This window comes from Gymnoscopelus microlampas (genome assembly GCF_963454915.1).
Source record: "Gymnoscopelus microlampas genome assembly, chromosome: 1".
Classification (NCBI taxonomy): Eukaryota; Metazoa; Chordata; class Actinopteri; order Myctophiformes; family Myctophidae; genus Gymnoscopelus; species Gymnoscopelus microlampas.
Window position 1 is genome coordinate 4077133 of NC_139962.1, and position 17501 is coordinate 4094633.

At 42.3% G+C, this 17501-nt stretch overlaps 1 protein-coding gene across 3 annotated transcripts in view; it reads left to right on the forward strand.

The window, feature by feature from the left end:
• Positions 1–12065, forward strand: part of urb2 (URB2 ribosome biogenesis homolog) — a 35755-nt gene extending 23690 nt beyond the window's left edge. For 2 of the 3 annotated variants that reach the window (XM_084061723.1, XM_084061725.1), the window contains exons 17-20: positions 1918–2160; positions 3933–4029; positions 7963–8096; positions 11669–12065. In XM_084061723.1, the coding sequence (XP_083917849.1) occupies positions 1918–2160; positions 3933–4029; positions 7963–8096; positions 11669–11866 (672 nt within the window). In that variant the 3' untranslated portion in view covers positions 11867–12065. The remainder of the gene's footprint in view (positions 1–1917; positions 2161–3932; positions 4030–7962; positions 8097–11668) is intronic. The other variant, XM_084061724.1, reaches the window with a different exon arrangement.
• The last annotated feature ends 5436 nt before the right edge of the window (positions 12066–17501 follow it).

Consider the following 17501-nt stretch of genomic DNA (forward strand, 5'->3'; position numbering starts at 1 on the left):
CCATTTTAACCGTAAGCCTAAAGCCGAAAAACAGCAGATCTACAAGCTCACAACGTGTCGCGCTGTGACGCGTTGTGAGCTTATAGATCGGCTATTTTTCGGTGCATGACACTGGCGCGCAACTAAGTATAAATCATGTTTAACTCTAATTCCAATCCCTAAACCTGACCTCTAAGACACCTAAATGTCTAATCCTGACCTGAATGTTTTTCTAATTGTAAACGTATCTCTAATAAATGTGGACCCTACACAATGTTCTGTCAGGTTCTCCTCTAGACTGTGGAACCATTGGCGCACATGTCTGTATGTCAGAAACTGAACAATGTGGGGCCCCTACACACACACACACACACACACACACACACACACACACACACACACACACACACACACACACACACACACACACAGCTTTCTCTCTCTCTCTCTCTCTCTGTGTCTGCAAGCCCTATTCCTCTCAAATAATAAACAGCCCCATCGTTGAGAAGGCTCGCTCACTCTATCAATCTGTTTTATCATGTTTAACTTAATACAGGACTGTCTGGACGGTAATATTGCGGTTCTATGCAGGAGGACTAGCCACGGTGCGTGGCTGTAATGTGCTCTCATTGGCTGTAGCGTGGCTCTAGATCGGGTCCGACAGCCCCACATATCCAACATGATAGAACTTTAAAACCTCGCCGACCGCACTTCATCGGGGTGGATCTTCTCGTAGTACCTTACACACTGCGCGATCAACACCTCGCCGAGGAACGCCCGATCTTGACTGAGATCGGTGGTTTTGTCGGCGATCACCAAAAAATACCCCGACAGTGACATCGGGTCAAATATCGTACAGTGTGTTGGGGTCTTAACCCATTATTTTTAATTTTAACTTAGACTAGGATGAGAGAACATATCACTCCAGTGCTAGCTTCACTACACTGGCTCCCGGTTGTTTTTAGGATTGATTTTAAAATTCTAAATAGTTTATAAAGCTCTAAATGGTCTGGCACCTTCCTACCTCTATGACTGCCTAGAGAGCAGGGCCGGACTGGGACCAAAATTCAGCCCTGGCATTTTGGTCCGAACCGGCCCACCACCCCCCGGGGGGGGGGGGGGGGGGGAGCGTTTTGTCAAAGGGGGGGGGTTCACTGTTTCAGCCCTAGCCCTGCACATGAACTCTGCAGCCGCACTGAGGCCCCTGCTGGAAAGCATTCCAGCCCAAACATTAACGTAACTAATAATTGGGTCGCGCGACCCAGAAATGACCGTAATAATCGTAAAACGGGAGCGAAAATATTTTTTCCCAAAAAAAATAAAAAAAAATAATATTTTTTATTTTTATTTTTTTGGGCCCAGTGGCCCACTGGTCCAGCGGCCCACCGGGCATTTACCTGGTACGCAAAATGGCCAGTCCGCCCCTGCTAGAGAGATATGTTCCAAACCGGCCCCTCAGGTCTTCAAGTGCTGACCTGATCGAGGTGCCTACAATGACCTATAAAAAATACGGTAAAGCAGCATTCTGCTTTTACGGACCGACAGTGTGGAATAAACTCCCATTACACCTAAGACAGGCAGCCTCTGTGGATATCTTTAAAGCACAGCTCAAGACCTACTTCTTCACTTTTGCTTTTAGCTGATTCTTTGGTTGATTTTTAAGTCCTCACTGTATTGCCTATTTTAATGTTGTTTTATGCTTTTATCTTATTTTATTTTATTTTTGTTTGCTTTATTGTTAAATTTGTTGTAATTGTATTCTTGCTCTGTAAAGCACTTTGCGCTGCATTTCATGTCATGAAAGGTGCTATACAAATAAAGTTTATTATTATTATTATTATTATTAAAACCGGGAAAGCATGAGCGCCACTGATATAGCAACATACATTTTCAGAATCGGGGGGTCCTCGGGTCTTAATGGATTGATTTGTTTTTCAGTTCCTGGTGCGAGCGTCCAGTCAGGACCACTCTCTCACCCTCCACCTCACGGTTCCCACGGTAACGGCGATGACCGCGCTGCTGCGCCAGGGGGAGGGGCTCATCTCCAACCCCCAGCACGTGACCACGGCTCTGGGGGCTCTCCAGTTGGTTCCCCTGGACCACCTGACTCCGTCTGTCTACCAATCAGCTTTCCTGTCCGTTCACGAGGGACTCTTCACTATCATCCAGTGTCATCCTCAGGTATGGATGGTGGAAGGTCCTGGGTTCGATTCCCGCAGGGGACGCTGTGGGCGCTGGGGGCGTGTTCTCTCCTCCGTGTCATCAGTGCCCACACCCTAGGTGGGGTTGGTGAAAGGGCCTACTCTGTGTGGAGTTTGCATGTTCTCCCTGTGTCTCCTAGGGTAGTTAATACCTTCACAAAAACATGCAGTAATCCTGGTCTCTATACTGCCTCCCCCTGGCCAGCCGGGGTGCCTGATGGAGGGGAAAGGAACTGGTTGGAATAACGTGTTCCTTCCACGCGCTACGTCCAACCAGGGAAACTCCCCCCTGTCGGGTGATAAGAAGGTCAGTTGGCTCTCATGCATTGAAGGAGGCATGAGCTCGGCCCTGGCCTCCCTAGGTTGGCAGAGGGAGTGTAGCGCCCAGGATTACTTAGACAATTGGCACTGGGTGTAAAAAGTGGGGTTACAAAATCGTGGGATAAAACTGTAAGAAAAAAAAAAGGTATGGATAGTTGGATGGATGGCTGTGATTGAGTTGTTCCAGTGAGGACCAATTATATGAAGATGATGGAAAATGGGCGAAGTCGTCCTTTAAATTTGATGGACTCATTAAACATATTTTGATCTATTTAACAAAGGTAAAATATCTAGGTTTTTGAAACATTTTTTCCATGGACCAGCTGTTATTATGTCATGGACATAATTACAGTCCCTGGGCCGCTGGTTGAGAAACAGAGGTGTGTGTGTGTGTGTTGAGTGATGTGAACAGAAGTGGTGCCGGTGTAAATAATGTACTTTATACTTTACAGTTCAAAGCAGGGGTCTTCAAGGTTTTTCAGGCCAAGGACCCCTTAGCTGAGAGAGAGAGAGATCAATACTTAGTAAACTTGACATTTCACTCTGTACGTAGTCTGCTCTTTTTTCCCTCTACGCCAAACCAAAAATAGCCAATCTACAAGCTCACAACGCCTCGCAGCGCGAGACGTTGTGAGTTTGTAGATCGGCTATTTTTGGCTAAAGTTCTCCTCAGAAAAGGGATGCTAGGGTTCAAGTGGTTAATGTTAAAATAATATCCTATCACACAAACATTTGGCGGCCCCCTCCTGTAGTAACTCTGAGGACACCCTGTTGGTTTTTTTCACGGTCATGAAATTCCTGGAAATATTTTGAAAAAAAAAAAAAAAAAATCCAGTACTGGAAAAGGTTTGGAATTGATCAAGGGTCCTGGAAAAATATTTGGCTATGCATTGTTTTTGGCTATTTTTTTTTTAATACAAAACATTTTCGTAAACATGTATAACATTACACAAAATATGTAACATAAGCAGTTTTTCGCCGAACGGGCTGTGTAACACCCCATTCGCACTGCCAGTGATGTGACGTGACGCGAAGCGAGCGGGCGATGAAATCTCATTAAAATACATGTTTTTGAATGAGACCGTCCTGACCTACCGCGAGCGACAACGAACCGTGCAACGACGTCGTCCACCCCTCCTATTTTCGCTCGCAGGGTCACTATGCCCTAATTTTGCACGAAATGTTGAATGAAATTGTACTATTTTATATTCTATGCTTTATTTTTGCTACACTGCCTATCTTTGGGCATTGTACATAGGAGTAAGAGACACATTATTGCGCTGAATGATTGTTTTATAGGCCTGGAAATTGGGCTAAATATTCTGGAAAAGTTTTGGAAAAGTTTTGGAAATTCATTGCTAAAAATGTGTGGGGACCCTGTTTAGAGTGTTTACCAGTGAATAATTAGTTGTTGTCTCTCTGTTTGTAAAGGTGATACAGAAGGCTGCTCCATCGTTTCTGAACGTCTTCCATCGCCTGGTGGCCTCTGTCATGTATGAAGGAAGACAAAGAGGAGACAGTAACACAGGTACACACACACACACACACACACACACACACACACACACAATTTTGAAATTTGAACGCATGTCAAATAATTCTTATTTCCCTGACGTTAGTTTTCTTACAAACAATGTCACTCACCACTGTCGCCTATCACCGACGTAGTGACTGTACACATCCGTATCCATGGTAACATTAAGCCATCCGTCTTCATTCACTTTCTCACATCGCAACCTTTCCTAAGACGTATCCCGTCATCGGCAGGGTTAAGAACTTCACTAATAAGTCCTCCCTAGTTTTTAGCCGCATGCTGAAAGCTGGCGGCTCTACAGACAGACTAAGACCTAGTCCGACACCCACGCGACACCTGAGTGACACCTAAGTGTCATTGGCTGTCCTGGCTGTCCTTCACTCCTTTAAGCCAATGGCGACACGAATGGGGTGACGGCCCGCCCCCCCGCAGTAACCCTGCTCCCCTCATTCACAGACAGTGCAACTTTTAATGCAGCCTCAGGCAGGAGGGTTAGCCTAAATGCTAGCGTGCTTCATTAGACCTAGTTTGGCTATTAAGTTATTATTTGGCCGTGTTCACACTGACCCTCATTCTTAGCTATTGTTGGGAAGACCTGTGTGGTGTCACAAAATGTTGCCACCACTTATATAAAAAACATTAGAGCGTTTAGCGTCGCAGATTCTGTGACGCTAAATGTTGCCAGGTTTGGCGAGAGAAACAAGCAATCCAAAAAACAAGTAATCAGGTCTATGAAAAGATTGGGGCAAAAAAAAGCCTGCCGCATGCGGCTTTATTATGACTTTGGTCATTTCTTGTTTATTTTGTTTTAAATCCTCCATTAAGTTTCTCTCTCACTACAGCTGCCTTTAGTCCACTGTGTTGTTGTTTGGAAATAGAAGGACCCCTTGCCGGCCAAAAGCAACGTGCAGTAGGCGGCTGATTTGTGCCTGATGGAAAATGACGTAATATTAAAATACTGCAAACGCACGCACGCCGAAATGTCGTGATTTCTAAAAGCTATAATAGGCCTATAGATGGATGTCATTCATTTATTTCCTGCATTATTCCACCCGCGGTTTATCCAATATTAATCAATAATTTGATTTGATTGACCCAAATCCACCCAAACTGCGGCTACCTACCGCGGCTAAAACCGTGATCCGCGCATCTCTAGCGCACACACATGCCACTGGTGTGCGCGTGCGTGCCCGTGAGACTGCGTGCCCATACTACGGCCGATCTACACCAGACTTTTCAAAGCGCTGTACGCACCGCGTTTGTTTAGATCCAATTGATTATCAATGATAGCGGCTACACCAGGCGCGCGGATACGCAAGTCCCCCATACGCAGACTTTTAAAGTAGGACTGGATCTAAAAGTGCGCGTGTGCGTATATGTGCGTGTGTGCGTCGTGTGTGCGTGTGTGCGAAAAAAAAGTCTGGTGTGTGCCGGCAGCTACTGTCACACTGCTACATGTCTGATAGCCGTAGAATGTGTCGGTCTAGCCAGGGCAATAGACTGAAAGATGAAACACGTCTCACAAGCCATAGTCAGGAATCAGGATAGCCTAATCTAATCAGCGTCCATCTTTGTTTTTGTTTTTCCACCATCACAGGTTGATAGACTATGTGCATTCCATTATCCTGCCTTTCTTTCTTAGGTTCTATAAATCAAGGCACTCCTTGGAAAAGTTAACAAAGAAAACTAAAACTAAATGAAAAGAAAAAGGTACATGTGTAACTAAAACTACTTATGCACCCTGAAATGTATCAAACTAAAAATGGATATTTCATAATACTGGTCACACTTTATTCATTAAGATGTTACAGCAGCTCTCATGATCAACAGACGAGAACAAGAGACATCAATAATACAATTATATTATACATTATAATCATTTATAAAAAAATAATCTAAAATAAGCATCTGAAAGACAGACCAAACGGTATTAAGAGCCCAGAGGCTTGAATTCAACCCCCCCCCCCCCCCCCCCATCCTAATCAGCCTTATCAAGCCAACCAGAGGAGGGGAGACAATCTCCCTTCTGCCACTAGGGGGGGGGGGGGGGCAGTGGCCTCCAGATTAAGTGCTTAAAGAATCAAGCCTTTGCAGGATCAGAAAGCTAAGCTCCATGCTCAGACTGGACAAGAAAGGTTTCCTTTTCTCTGTCTGTATTGCCTGTAGACCAGGGTTCTTCAACATTTTCAGGCCAAGGACCCCCTAGCTGAGAGAGAGAGATGAAGCAGGGACCCCCTACTCTACATTGTATAAAATTGTGTTTCAGATTCAACTTTTTTTTTTTACTTGGCCTGCTCTTTTTTCCCTCTACACCTATTCCTCTTTGCCCAAAAAAGTGGTTAATGTAAAAAAAAAAAAAAAAAACTTGTCACACAAAGATTTGGCGGACCCCCTGTAGTAACTCTGAGGACCCCCTAGGGGTCCAGGACCCCCTGTTGAAGACCCCTGCTGTAGACAAAGTGTTTTTTTTTGTAAGTGATCTTTTTTGGTTAAAACAAAAACTGTTTTCTTGTTTTTATAAATAATTGATTAAATCAATTAGTTTGATTAACTGTGTGTGTGTGTGTGTGTGTGTGTGTGTGTGTGTGTGTGTGTGTGTGTGTGTGTGTGTGTGTGTGTGTGTGTGTGTGTGTGTGTGTGTGTGTGTGTGTGTGTGTGTGTGTGTGTGTGTGTGTGCGTGTGTTTAAGTGTGTTTGAAACTGCCACGTTCAAACTGCACAATCATGAAAACGATGCGTCTTAAGGTTGCTATTATACAGCCTGGTTACAAAACGTAAACTGCTTGTGTTCATATTCGGAAGTCTTGGCCACGTCCATATAAATGAGTTGTGAGAGGGCCTGCAGATTGGAATGCCAGAGCCAGGAGCTATAAGGCATTGGCTGGATTCTGTTCAGTGTCTGTGATAAATTGGCAGTCGGAGGAGAGGAGACCACATGCTTCCTGTATCCGTGATCTGTATCCTGAAACACTTACTGTTGACTTTCACAAGTTTGTGCATCTACTATTGTTTGTGTTAAAGCATTTCTTGTTAAATGTGAGGAGGGCTAAACAATTAGCACGGTACTGCTCAATATCAGCTATTATAGGAAGCCGCTCAATGTGGAGGAGGCGTTGTTTCCTTTACTAGGGTGACCACCTTCAAACAGACCCATTGAGGGACAGACGTACCCGTTCCGCGGGACATCGCGTCGCGCGTGCGCAAATTTGCGCGATTTTATTGCGCGGTTCTGGGCGGATTGGGTTCGTTTTTTTCCAGTTTTTGTTTTCTTTATTTCGGTTTTAGGGTTAAGATTAGGGTTAGGGTTATGTTATTTAATTCTTATTTCTGCCTGATTTTACCGATTTATTCTTTTTTTTTTTTTCATATCTTTGATTTTCGGGACATTGCTCTGCTTGTGCGGGACAGAGGGTCCAATTTCGGGACTGTCCCGCGAATTTCGGGACGGGTGGTCACCCTATCCTTTACCCATGATTGTTGTCTGCTGTGTTTGACAAGTATGCCAACATTATTGTATGTAACAATGCTCTTTCTTGTATGCACTTTAAGGGCTGTTTTCCCTTTATCTGACTGTACTGGCAGTGTTTGTCCTTTGTACAAGGCATTCTTGTACTTCTGTTTATGTGGACATAAATAAATATTTTGTGTGTGTATTTTATTTTCTGATTATTATTATTACAAAACACACATTAACCACTTCAGCCCTATATACATTTTTGCCATTTGAAAATAGCAGATCTACAAGCTCACAATGCGTCGCGATGCAACGCATTGTGAGCTTGTAGATCTGCTATTTTCAAAAGATTTGTATACAGACAGTTTATATATTTGAAAAATTGTGAAACGGGACATTCCACTTTTGGTACTTTGTGTGTGTGTGTGTGTGTGTGTGTGTGTGTGTGTGTGTGTGTGTGTGTGTGGTCATCAGGTCCAGACAGTGAGGTGTATGTCCAGTGCTCCAGACTGGTAGAGAGGATGTACTCCCACATCGCCGCTGCACCCGACAGCTTCAGCACCCTGTCTGCCTTCATGGTGGCTCAGTACGTCACCGAGCTACAGAAGGTACACACACACACACACACACACACACACACACACACACACACACACACACACACACACACACACACACACACACACACACACACACACACACACACAGAGCTACAGAAGGTACACACACACACACACACACACACACACACACACACACACACACACACACACACACACACACACACACACACACACACACACACACAGATACTGTATATGCCCCAGACCTATCTAGGTACTAACAAGAAAGCAATAGCGAACTTGTTTGAAAAGAGAGAGACAGATAGACAGATAGACAGATGGGCGGATGGATGCACAGGTACAGACAGACGGATCGATGGACAGACAGAGACAAATGGACAGACAGACAGACAGACAGACAGACAGATGAACATAATGAATCACATACAGGCACAGAGACAGTTAAAGGTAGGATAAGTGATTTTTTTTGTGGTTAAAATAAGTGTTGAATAGCTCTATATTCTGATTGTACTTGCTTTATAGAATGTTTGTTCAGTAACAGGAGTCTCCATGTCTCTCCCACTCTTTATTAAACAGACAATGCATTGTCAGGATACCAATTGTATCCAATCAGGATAGAGAACTCAGTCAGGATACAGATTAAACAAGTGAAATTGGAAGTGAAGACACAGAGAAATGAGCAGACAAGATTTGAACTGGAACACTATAAAAATGAAGCTGATAAATGGGTACTCTCTCCTGATTGGCTGAAATTGTGTCACCTACCTGAAAATGTATTTTCTGTTTATTAAAGAGCTGGAGAGACTCCTGTTCCTGAACAAACACTCTATAGCAATGATTACTATCAGAATATAGTGCTTTAACCAAAAAAATATCCCTTACCCTACCTTTAAGTCCGTGTGAAGTCATGCTGTCATACCAACATATAATCCATTTATGTGTGCTTTTTATTTCTTCCTTTTTTTTTTTTTTTTTAAGTGCTGACTCATGTTTTCTGTGTGACTGTTTTTAGTTTCCCATCAGGTTTGATGAATTCTGACCTCAACTAAACTTTCCATCCAGTAATGCTGCTTCCATTCCAGTATTTAGTTAAGACCCAAAAACTAAAATCTAAATTCTCATCATTTAGAGGATGTCGTTTTGGACAATCACACACAAGGGTTCATCGCTGGTGTCTCTGTGGTGATGTTCGTCCAGTTAGAAAGTCTCGGAGGTGCGATAACTTCGGCACGGCAATGTTTTTTATTTAGTGTTTTCTCTGCAATTGCGTCATTTTATTCATATGACCTTGCCAAAGTTCACTTTTGCAAGGGAGCATTTGGCAGCCCATTGTCTCTCATGGACAATTATTTGAAATCCACGTCAAAACATGTTCAGATGGGGGACCGCGGCCAAATACATCTCAATGTGGGGGTCCTTGGCACGAAAAGGTTTGAGAACTACTGGGTTTAGACAGCGTTTGTACAACCTGCCTCAGGTCTTAATGGGTTAACCTCAATTCATACGCCATCATACCACCGTGTCGCTTGCCAATGAAGCAGTGGTGTAAAGTAACTAAGTACATGTACTCAAGTACTGTACTTAAGTACGATTGTGAAGTATTTTCACTTTACTGAAGTGCTTCCAATTGTCTATACTTTTACTTTTACTCCGCTACATCTCAGAGACAAATATTGTACTTTTACTCCACTACAATTATTTGAAAACTTTAGTTACTAGTTACTTTGTAGAGTTTCAGCCCTATATACATTTCGGCCATTTGAAAATAGCCGATCTACAAGCTCACAATGCGTCGCGTTTGTAGAGCTTGTAGATCTGCTATTTTTAAAAGATTTTTATACAATTTATTAATTTGAAAACTTGTGAAATGGGACATTCTGCATAAAGAGTACTTTCCACTTGTGGTACTTTAAGTACATGTTGATACCAAAACTTTTGTACTTTTACTCAAGCACATTTTGAATTCCAGACTTTTCCTTGTAACAGAGTACTTCTACATTGCAGCATTGATACTTTTACTTAAGTAAAAAAAAAAAAGTACTTTTTCCACCACTGCAATGAAGATGCGCCGTGTTGATGATCAGTTCTTATCAGCAGGGAACGCCATCACACGACAAGAGTGTGAATTAGACCCTAACGGTGTGTTTTAACAGCGGGCGACTCTCGGGCGATGCCGGGCAACATCGCCCAAAAGATAATGAAAGTCTATGAGAACCGGCGATTGGGCGAAGTGGGCGGGGGGGCGATGAAAGATGGATTTTCTTTATCTTTTTGGACGATGTCGCCCGGGATCGCCCAGTATCGCCCGCTGTTAAAACGCACCGTAATTCATACCATGTTGTGCGCCCATCACATCTCCCAACAGCAACTTGCAATGGGCCTGGTCTACAAGATACGACACAACATTGGGATCCCCCTGTACCTGTACCAAAATATTTAAAAAACGTAAATGAAGTCCACGATCACAACACCAGAGGCAGCTCCACTGATCATGTTCAACCCAGATTTGGCACAACAAAGGGAATGAACTCTTTCTCATGCTATGCAACAAAAATGTGGAATGCCCTACCAAAAGGAGTAAAGGAGTGTAAAACTCTACTCACTTTCAAAACTGCCCTAAATAAAGAAACACCTCCAGGAGGCTGCAATTCGAAAATGGCCCCTGTCAAAATCTTAACCTACCCCCCCATACCTGTAAACTGATTGTATGACGTTCTGTATAGTAGAGTGTATATCTGTCCTTCTCTTCTATGTCATCATGATTTGTGTGCATGGGGATCTCATTTTAAACAAGCTTAGAGCTTTATGAGACTTCCAGTTTAGTAGACCTTGTATAGAGTACAGAAGTCCTGACGTCACTCGTTCATCCCCAGGTGCGTAAAGTCATTTCTCTATGGAGAATAACATTGGGTCATCTTAGAATTGTCTCATATAAGAATTGTGGTCCAAAAATAAACAAACAGTTTTTTTGATTGATTGAAATTTTTATTAGGCAAAAGAATGTAAAACAACACAGTTACATTTATAAGGCTTTTGTCTAAAAGGTCCGGCCAAAAAAGTCCTTGCGGGCTTTTGTCTGTTGGGGTCCTTGAATTAATTTCATAGACATATATAGTAGCAACCAAACAGTTCAAAATCAACATAAGAATACAGAGGAAAAAATATATACCATTATGTACAAAAAAGGCATGAGAAAAAGGCATGTCTCGGCGATATTGTCAGGGAGGAGGTTCTGTATCGTTTATTATGATAGTCAGTCACTCATATTTGATACAGTCTGTTTCTGGCGAAAATTTAACTAATTCGGCGGAAGTATCATTATCGTTTTCTCACCGTCAGTTGATGCTTCATATCCATAAGAGTCAAACCGCCGGGGTCATTTGTTTATTTTTGGAACACAGTTCTTATTTGACGCGATATTAAACACGTCTATGGGGATTCAGAACGGGGGTGGAAAACCGCAAACCAGGTAGGATGTGTAAATTACGTCAGACTTCGGTGCTCTATTGTGAATTGTACTTCCATGTACTGTTTCTCATGTCTTACTAAATAAAGTACATCAATCAATCCCTCTCCCCTCCTGTCTCCCTCTCCAGGTAACCCTTCGCCCCGAGGTGAAGTCCCACCTGACGGAGGGCGTCTACCTGATCCTGGACCTGTGTCGGGAGCAGGACGTCAAGTTCCTGTCGGCCGGCCTGCAGTCGGGCGTCAGAGAAGTGTTCAGCGAGCTGCACGGCAGCTACACGCACTACCACAAAGCCCAGAGACAAGGAGAGGAGAAGTACACGGCCTGAACACTACCACAAAGCCCAGAGACAAGGAGAGGAGAAGTACACGGCCTGATCACTACCACAAAGCCCAGAGACAAGGAGAGGAGAAGTACACGGCCTGATCTCTACCACAAAGCCCAGAGACAAGGAGAGGAGAAGTACACGGCCTGATCACTACCACAAAGCCCAGAGACAAGGAGAGGAGAAGTACACGGCCTGATCCCATGGCTGGGGAAACAGCCGTGTGTCTTTAAACACATTGACTGCCGGAGATTTGAAACATCGTTTTTTTTTTTTATCCGCTTTGCCAGCGTTTATTACCTTAAATAGACGATCTTTGTAAAGTCGTGGAGGCCACGTTGTGGACACGGATGTAAGAAAAAAGTGTGCGGGAGATGGGGGAGGGGTCTCCTCTGTTTCACTGGAACAATAACGTTTCTACCGCGATCGGCCATTTTGGAGCGATCGCCCGTTGAAAATGGCTGGTTTTCATAAAAAAAAAAGAATCTGAGATAGAAGTGTTTTTCTAAAAATCCTAACGTTGGAACGGATGGATGTGACGTTTTTTTTTGCAATTATGTCACATCCGTCTATTCCTTCTCTGAGTGTCGAAGGATCATTCCTAAGTTGTGTTAGAGCGCCCTCTTGTGATTTTTTTTTTAAAATCATTTTTTGTTGTTGAAAGAATGCATATTTGCGTTCTTGGCAGGTAATGTGTTAAAATGTGGTCCACTTTTTTACCACAGGCTGTGGTTAAACAGCCGAAGGCTAATACATAGACGGGAAGGAAACGTGACGTTTGCACGACCTTTTTAATGTTTGCCTGATTGACAGCATGTGACCTCGATTCGGAGTTCAGGCTATGGGGTCTGTTGTCCTGGTTACAGCCCCGCAGACTATGGCATCTCTCCAATACGATTAAATATCACTGTCCAAAACGTAATCTCTGCGTACCGAGCGCATAACCCAAGAGTCTGTGTATAGTTTCGCTGGACTAGTTAATCATAATGCCTGTCACTTCTCAGCCAGGGCTAACCTTCTTTAGACATATTTGTCATGAAATTGTATGTCAATATGTCACTATGTATTAGGGCTGTTCCTCAGAAATGATATTCGAATATTGGTCTTAGAAATGTGCAGATATTTGAATATATATATATATTTTCCCAATATTCGAAGAATATTCGAATATCGAATATTCATTTGACAGCCCTACTATGTAAATGCATTGTTATTTTGGAGTATTTGCTCTTTATGTAAGGCATAAACACATTTAAATGTGTGTCAACATTAATTCCTCTATACGTGTTAACATACTGTATAGAAAAGGCAGAGAAGCCTGTGGCATATGATTTATTCAAATCGTTTCTTGTTAATAGCAGAAAGTCCTGCCTTTAAAGCTTTAAAGAGCTGCTGAAATGGCTCGGTACCATATCGTGAGTGATGTATTTCCTAGGGAAACGGGGGCGGGCTGCGTCTCAGCCAATCACATGAACCAGACAGAAATTTTCTAGCTCAAAGTTTTCCCACCTCCACACAGCGTGCTTTTGTCCCCTCGGGCTATAGGATGTAAACTCCTTCAGGCACTCGTCCCTGTCATTGCCAACCACTACTGTTTGGTTGACTGTGAGACGTTTCAGCATGCAGTCCATTATAGTGGTGCTATGATGACATGAACAAACTAGGGATGCCAGGTTGAAAGTGGTTCAAAACTAGTTTTTTTCTAAACATATTATACTTTTACATTCAAATGTAATGGTTGAAAGCATATATAAAAAAGGTATGTGAACTACTGTATGTAGAGTGAATTGTGGAATTTGACCATTTAAACTGTTTTTTTTCACCAATTTTCTGTTTGTGTGTTTTTTGAGGGGTGGGGCTAAATCAGGGGTCCCCAGCAAAAGTAGTTAATGTAGCATCACAATCATTTTAACCACGGAATCTTTTGAATAATCTTGAATTGGGGGGTCCCCGGACCTCACTTTGAGAACCACAGTTCTATGGAGTCTCTTCAGAGTTGCTTTGACTTCCTCAGAGCTTTGGGATCCCCCCCCCCCCCCCCCCCACACACACACACACACACACACACACACACACACACATCAAGGAGCTCCTTCTGAGGGTTTTGTGTTGGGGATCAACCGCCTTCATAAAGTCACAGAAACCTGGATCTGACATCATTGAAATAAGCTGCTAGTCGACAACAATCATCTTCCCTATAGCCTCACTGTGACTGTGATGGATCCATGTTTCTTCCATAGAACCTGGCGTCTATGGAAAAACAAGCAACCTGCGTCGTCTCGTTCTGCACGAACGGTCGCTCGTTCGCGACATTCAGTGCATGTTTGAGTATCATGACACTCAACAATGAGCAGGAGTAGAGAAAAAACTAACTTTGCATCTGTTATATTAGGCGAATTTCAGCCTTCCACGGGCTCCATTATGCCAACGGAGGGGGTCGTTAGACTGGACGAAGGGGACTCTCTGGGAATAACTCAACGTCCCTTTCAATGTTGGTGAGTGATTAGCGACACATCAATGATGACACTTAAAATGTGCGGATCTCTCCTTTTAAAAAAAGAAATATCTACATCAAAATAATAATGTTCACCTATGACATGACCCATGGCCCAACATATGGACACCAGGTTGAAAGTGGTTAATGAAGAATTGTTCCATAAAACGTGTCTAACCAATGTGTGTCAGATGTGACACGTGTGGATTGAGATACACTCAGCACTGATCTCAAATCTGATAAGTTTGTAAAATAAAAAGTTTCAAATATTGAGAATATATATCGTCTCTGTCGGGTGGAAACCTCGTTATGTTATTAAAAAACTGTTACTTTTCAGGATTGAAATTCAAAAGCATCAAAAGTAGCTGATCTACAAGCTAAAGGTTAGAATATGGAGATAAGAGGTTTCTGCTCGACAACGACGATACGCATATTAAGAACGAGGAATTTGAGGTTAAGTGTGAACACTAGGGGGAGGCAATTACTGTCCCCTTCCCCCTGGGGAGCCCATATGACACCCTGTATGGGTGCCGTGTTGCTAGACTCAGACCGCCCTTCAGTAAAACTTAAACACCACTTGCTACAAATAGATGAACAGCCACTGATCTATCTTTGTAGGGATAGGTCCCACCCTGTAAACTCTGAGATAACTAGTTCCAAAAGTAGACCGTTTGGAGTCCTTATCACGCAACAGACACACTGATAATAAACATAACCATTCTGTCAACTACTCACTGCATGAATGAACTCTGGAACTATGATTGATGAAAATGATGAATGCTACAATGTGGCTATGAATAAGGTCATTGGGTCACCACATCATCCTCTGGGGTGTGTTAAAGGGCAAGACCACTTTGGTAGAGGTTATAGACTTGCCATGATGTAACTCCAAAGGAATTCTGGAAAGTAAGATCCGGATCCAGTCAGGGTTTTCTTCTCTGATAAAAATAGCGAAACAACAGGAAGTTGAACATTTTATTAAAAAAACAAACAGTACTGGGTTACAATGCTGTTACAATTCCAAACATGCAAACATGACCCGCTTTAATTACTTCAGTCTATATTAGTAGCTTAATGACTAGTATTAAAATTCTATTGTCTTTTTTATGTCCAATGTATTTGTATTTAAATTCAAAAAGTTAACATAAGTATAACTAAATGCATTTGAAATGAAATAAAAATGTTACTTTTGTGGATTCCCTTTAAAAAATACCCCCAAAAAAAAAATCTGCATTCCAATTCAAACGTAGCAAAAATCTACAGGCTCAAAACACGTCGCACCTACTTTTGTGTGACATAGAAAGTATAAAATACTGTCTCTCCGTAGAGACAGTACATGCAATGTGGCCCTCTGGAGTGAGTGGGGAAATATAGTGGCCCTCTCCATCATCAAAGTTGCATCACCCCTGTGGTAAGGTATAACTACACAACCCAAACCTCTACCAAAGTGGTCTTGCCCTTTAAGGTGTACAATACATCGCATGGAAATCCAGCCAATAGATATCTTGTTTGAGACTAAAGTAGTCGGCCAACCAACGATGTTTTAGGCCTTGATGAATAATAAAACAGACTGTATGAGAAAGCATATGCATACATTTGTAGAATCAGAGACTTTTTTACATTTCTACAGTATTATTAAACTCAGGCAGTTGGCAGAACAGCCCTAGTTAAGGCTGTTTCCATCACAAATGTAAATAAACCATTGATTTAGAAATAAAACTCATAACAGTTATTATGCATGGAGATATGACTCCGGCAGAGCAGGAAATGTTTGCCGTCTCCCCCTCCAACCTCAATACCTGTTGGGACTTCTCCTCATAACCCGGCCTAAACCACACACATATATCCCTGTAGTTAGTAGTTAGAATATAACTTATTATAGACTATTACTCTAGTCTAGTAAAATGAAAACAAACAGAAAAGGCTCTTCTGCTTATAGTTAATGGTATTAAATGGCCACTAAAGAAGATGTGAACGCTTTAATTGAATTTGCTGTTTAAACACCGCGGCCCCACAGCCGGTCTGCTGTTTAAATAAAACATGAAGAATCTGTGTGCATACCAATGATTATGTGGCTGAATAAATACTGCTTATTTGGCTGCAAGGTTATTAAAAGTACATCCATTACAAGTACACCTTATGCACACGTACACATCAGTATGTAAGTACACACACTGTAAGAGTGCATATGAACACATAGTGTACCGTAGTTAATACACACTATTGTTATACATCATCAATCGATCAATTTGATTTATATACAAATCATCATAGGTTATCTCAAGACACTTTACATGTACAGTGGAGCATGATGAGGGTGACTATAATGCAGTGGTTCCCAAACTGGGGGGTCCCCAAATTATTTTGGGGGGTCCCCAGCTTAATGTGCAACATTGTTTTCTCACTCAACAGTAAACAAACAAACAACACACATAGTGTATACAGGGTATCTGCACATTTATTTTAATACCTCTAAAATAAAATACAAAACAAATAAGACTATTACTGCATCAAAAGTAACAAACAAACTACAATATAAAGAATGGTCAAACATTGGTCAAATTGACAAATATTACCTAAGAAAGAGGCAAAAGAAATGAAATGAAAATAGCAGATCTACAAGCTCACAACACCTCGAATTTCGAGGCGTTGTGAGCTTGTAGATCTGCTATTTTCACAATATTTATCCGTGGAAACTAAATTTAACACCTCAGCTCCTACAATTCCAAGTGCTTGTCATTTTGAAAATATGATTATTTTGGGGGGTCGCGATGATGTTGAGTGCTCTACAGACACTCAACATGCCTCCATGTAAGTGTTTGGCAATATGGTGGCAGAAAAACTCCCCTTTGAATGGGAAGAAACCTGGGCCAGTTGCACCACCTCACACTAAGTTCAAACTTAGCCTAGTTATGGCTTAAATGGCTTTTTAAGCTATAAATTAAAAAGCCATTTAAGCATTTAAGGGTCCGGAGCCAAATACAGATAATTTTGGGGGTTCTTGACATGAAAAAGTTTGAGAACCACCGCTGGGGTAGTAACGTAAACATAGACACAGACTCTCTTCAGACTCTCTCTGTTAAAGGGCCAGCACTGAATAAACACTGTGTGTGTGTGTGTGTGTGTGTGTGTGTGTGTGTGTGT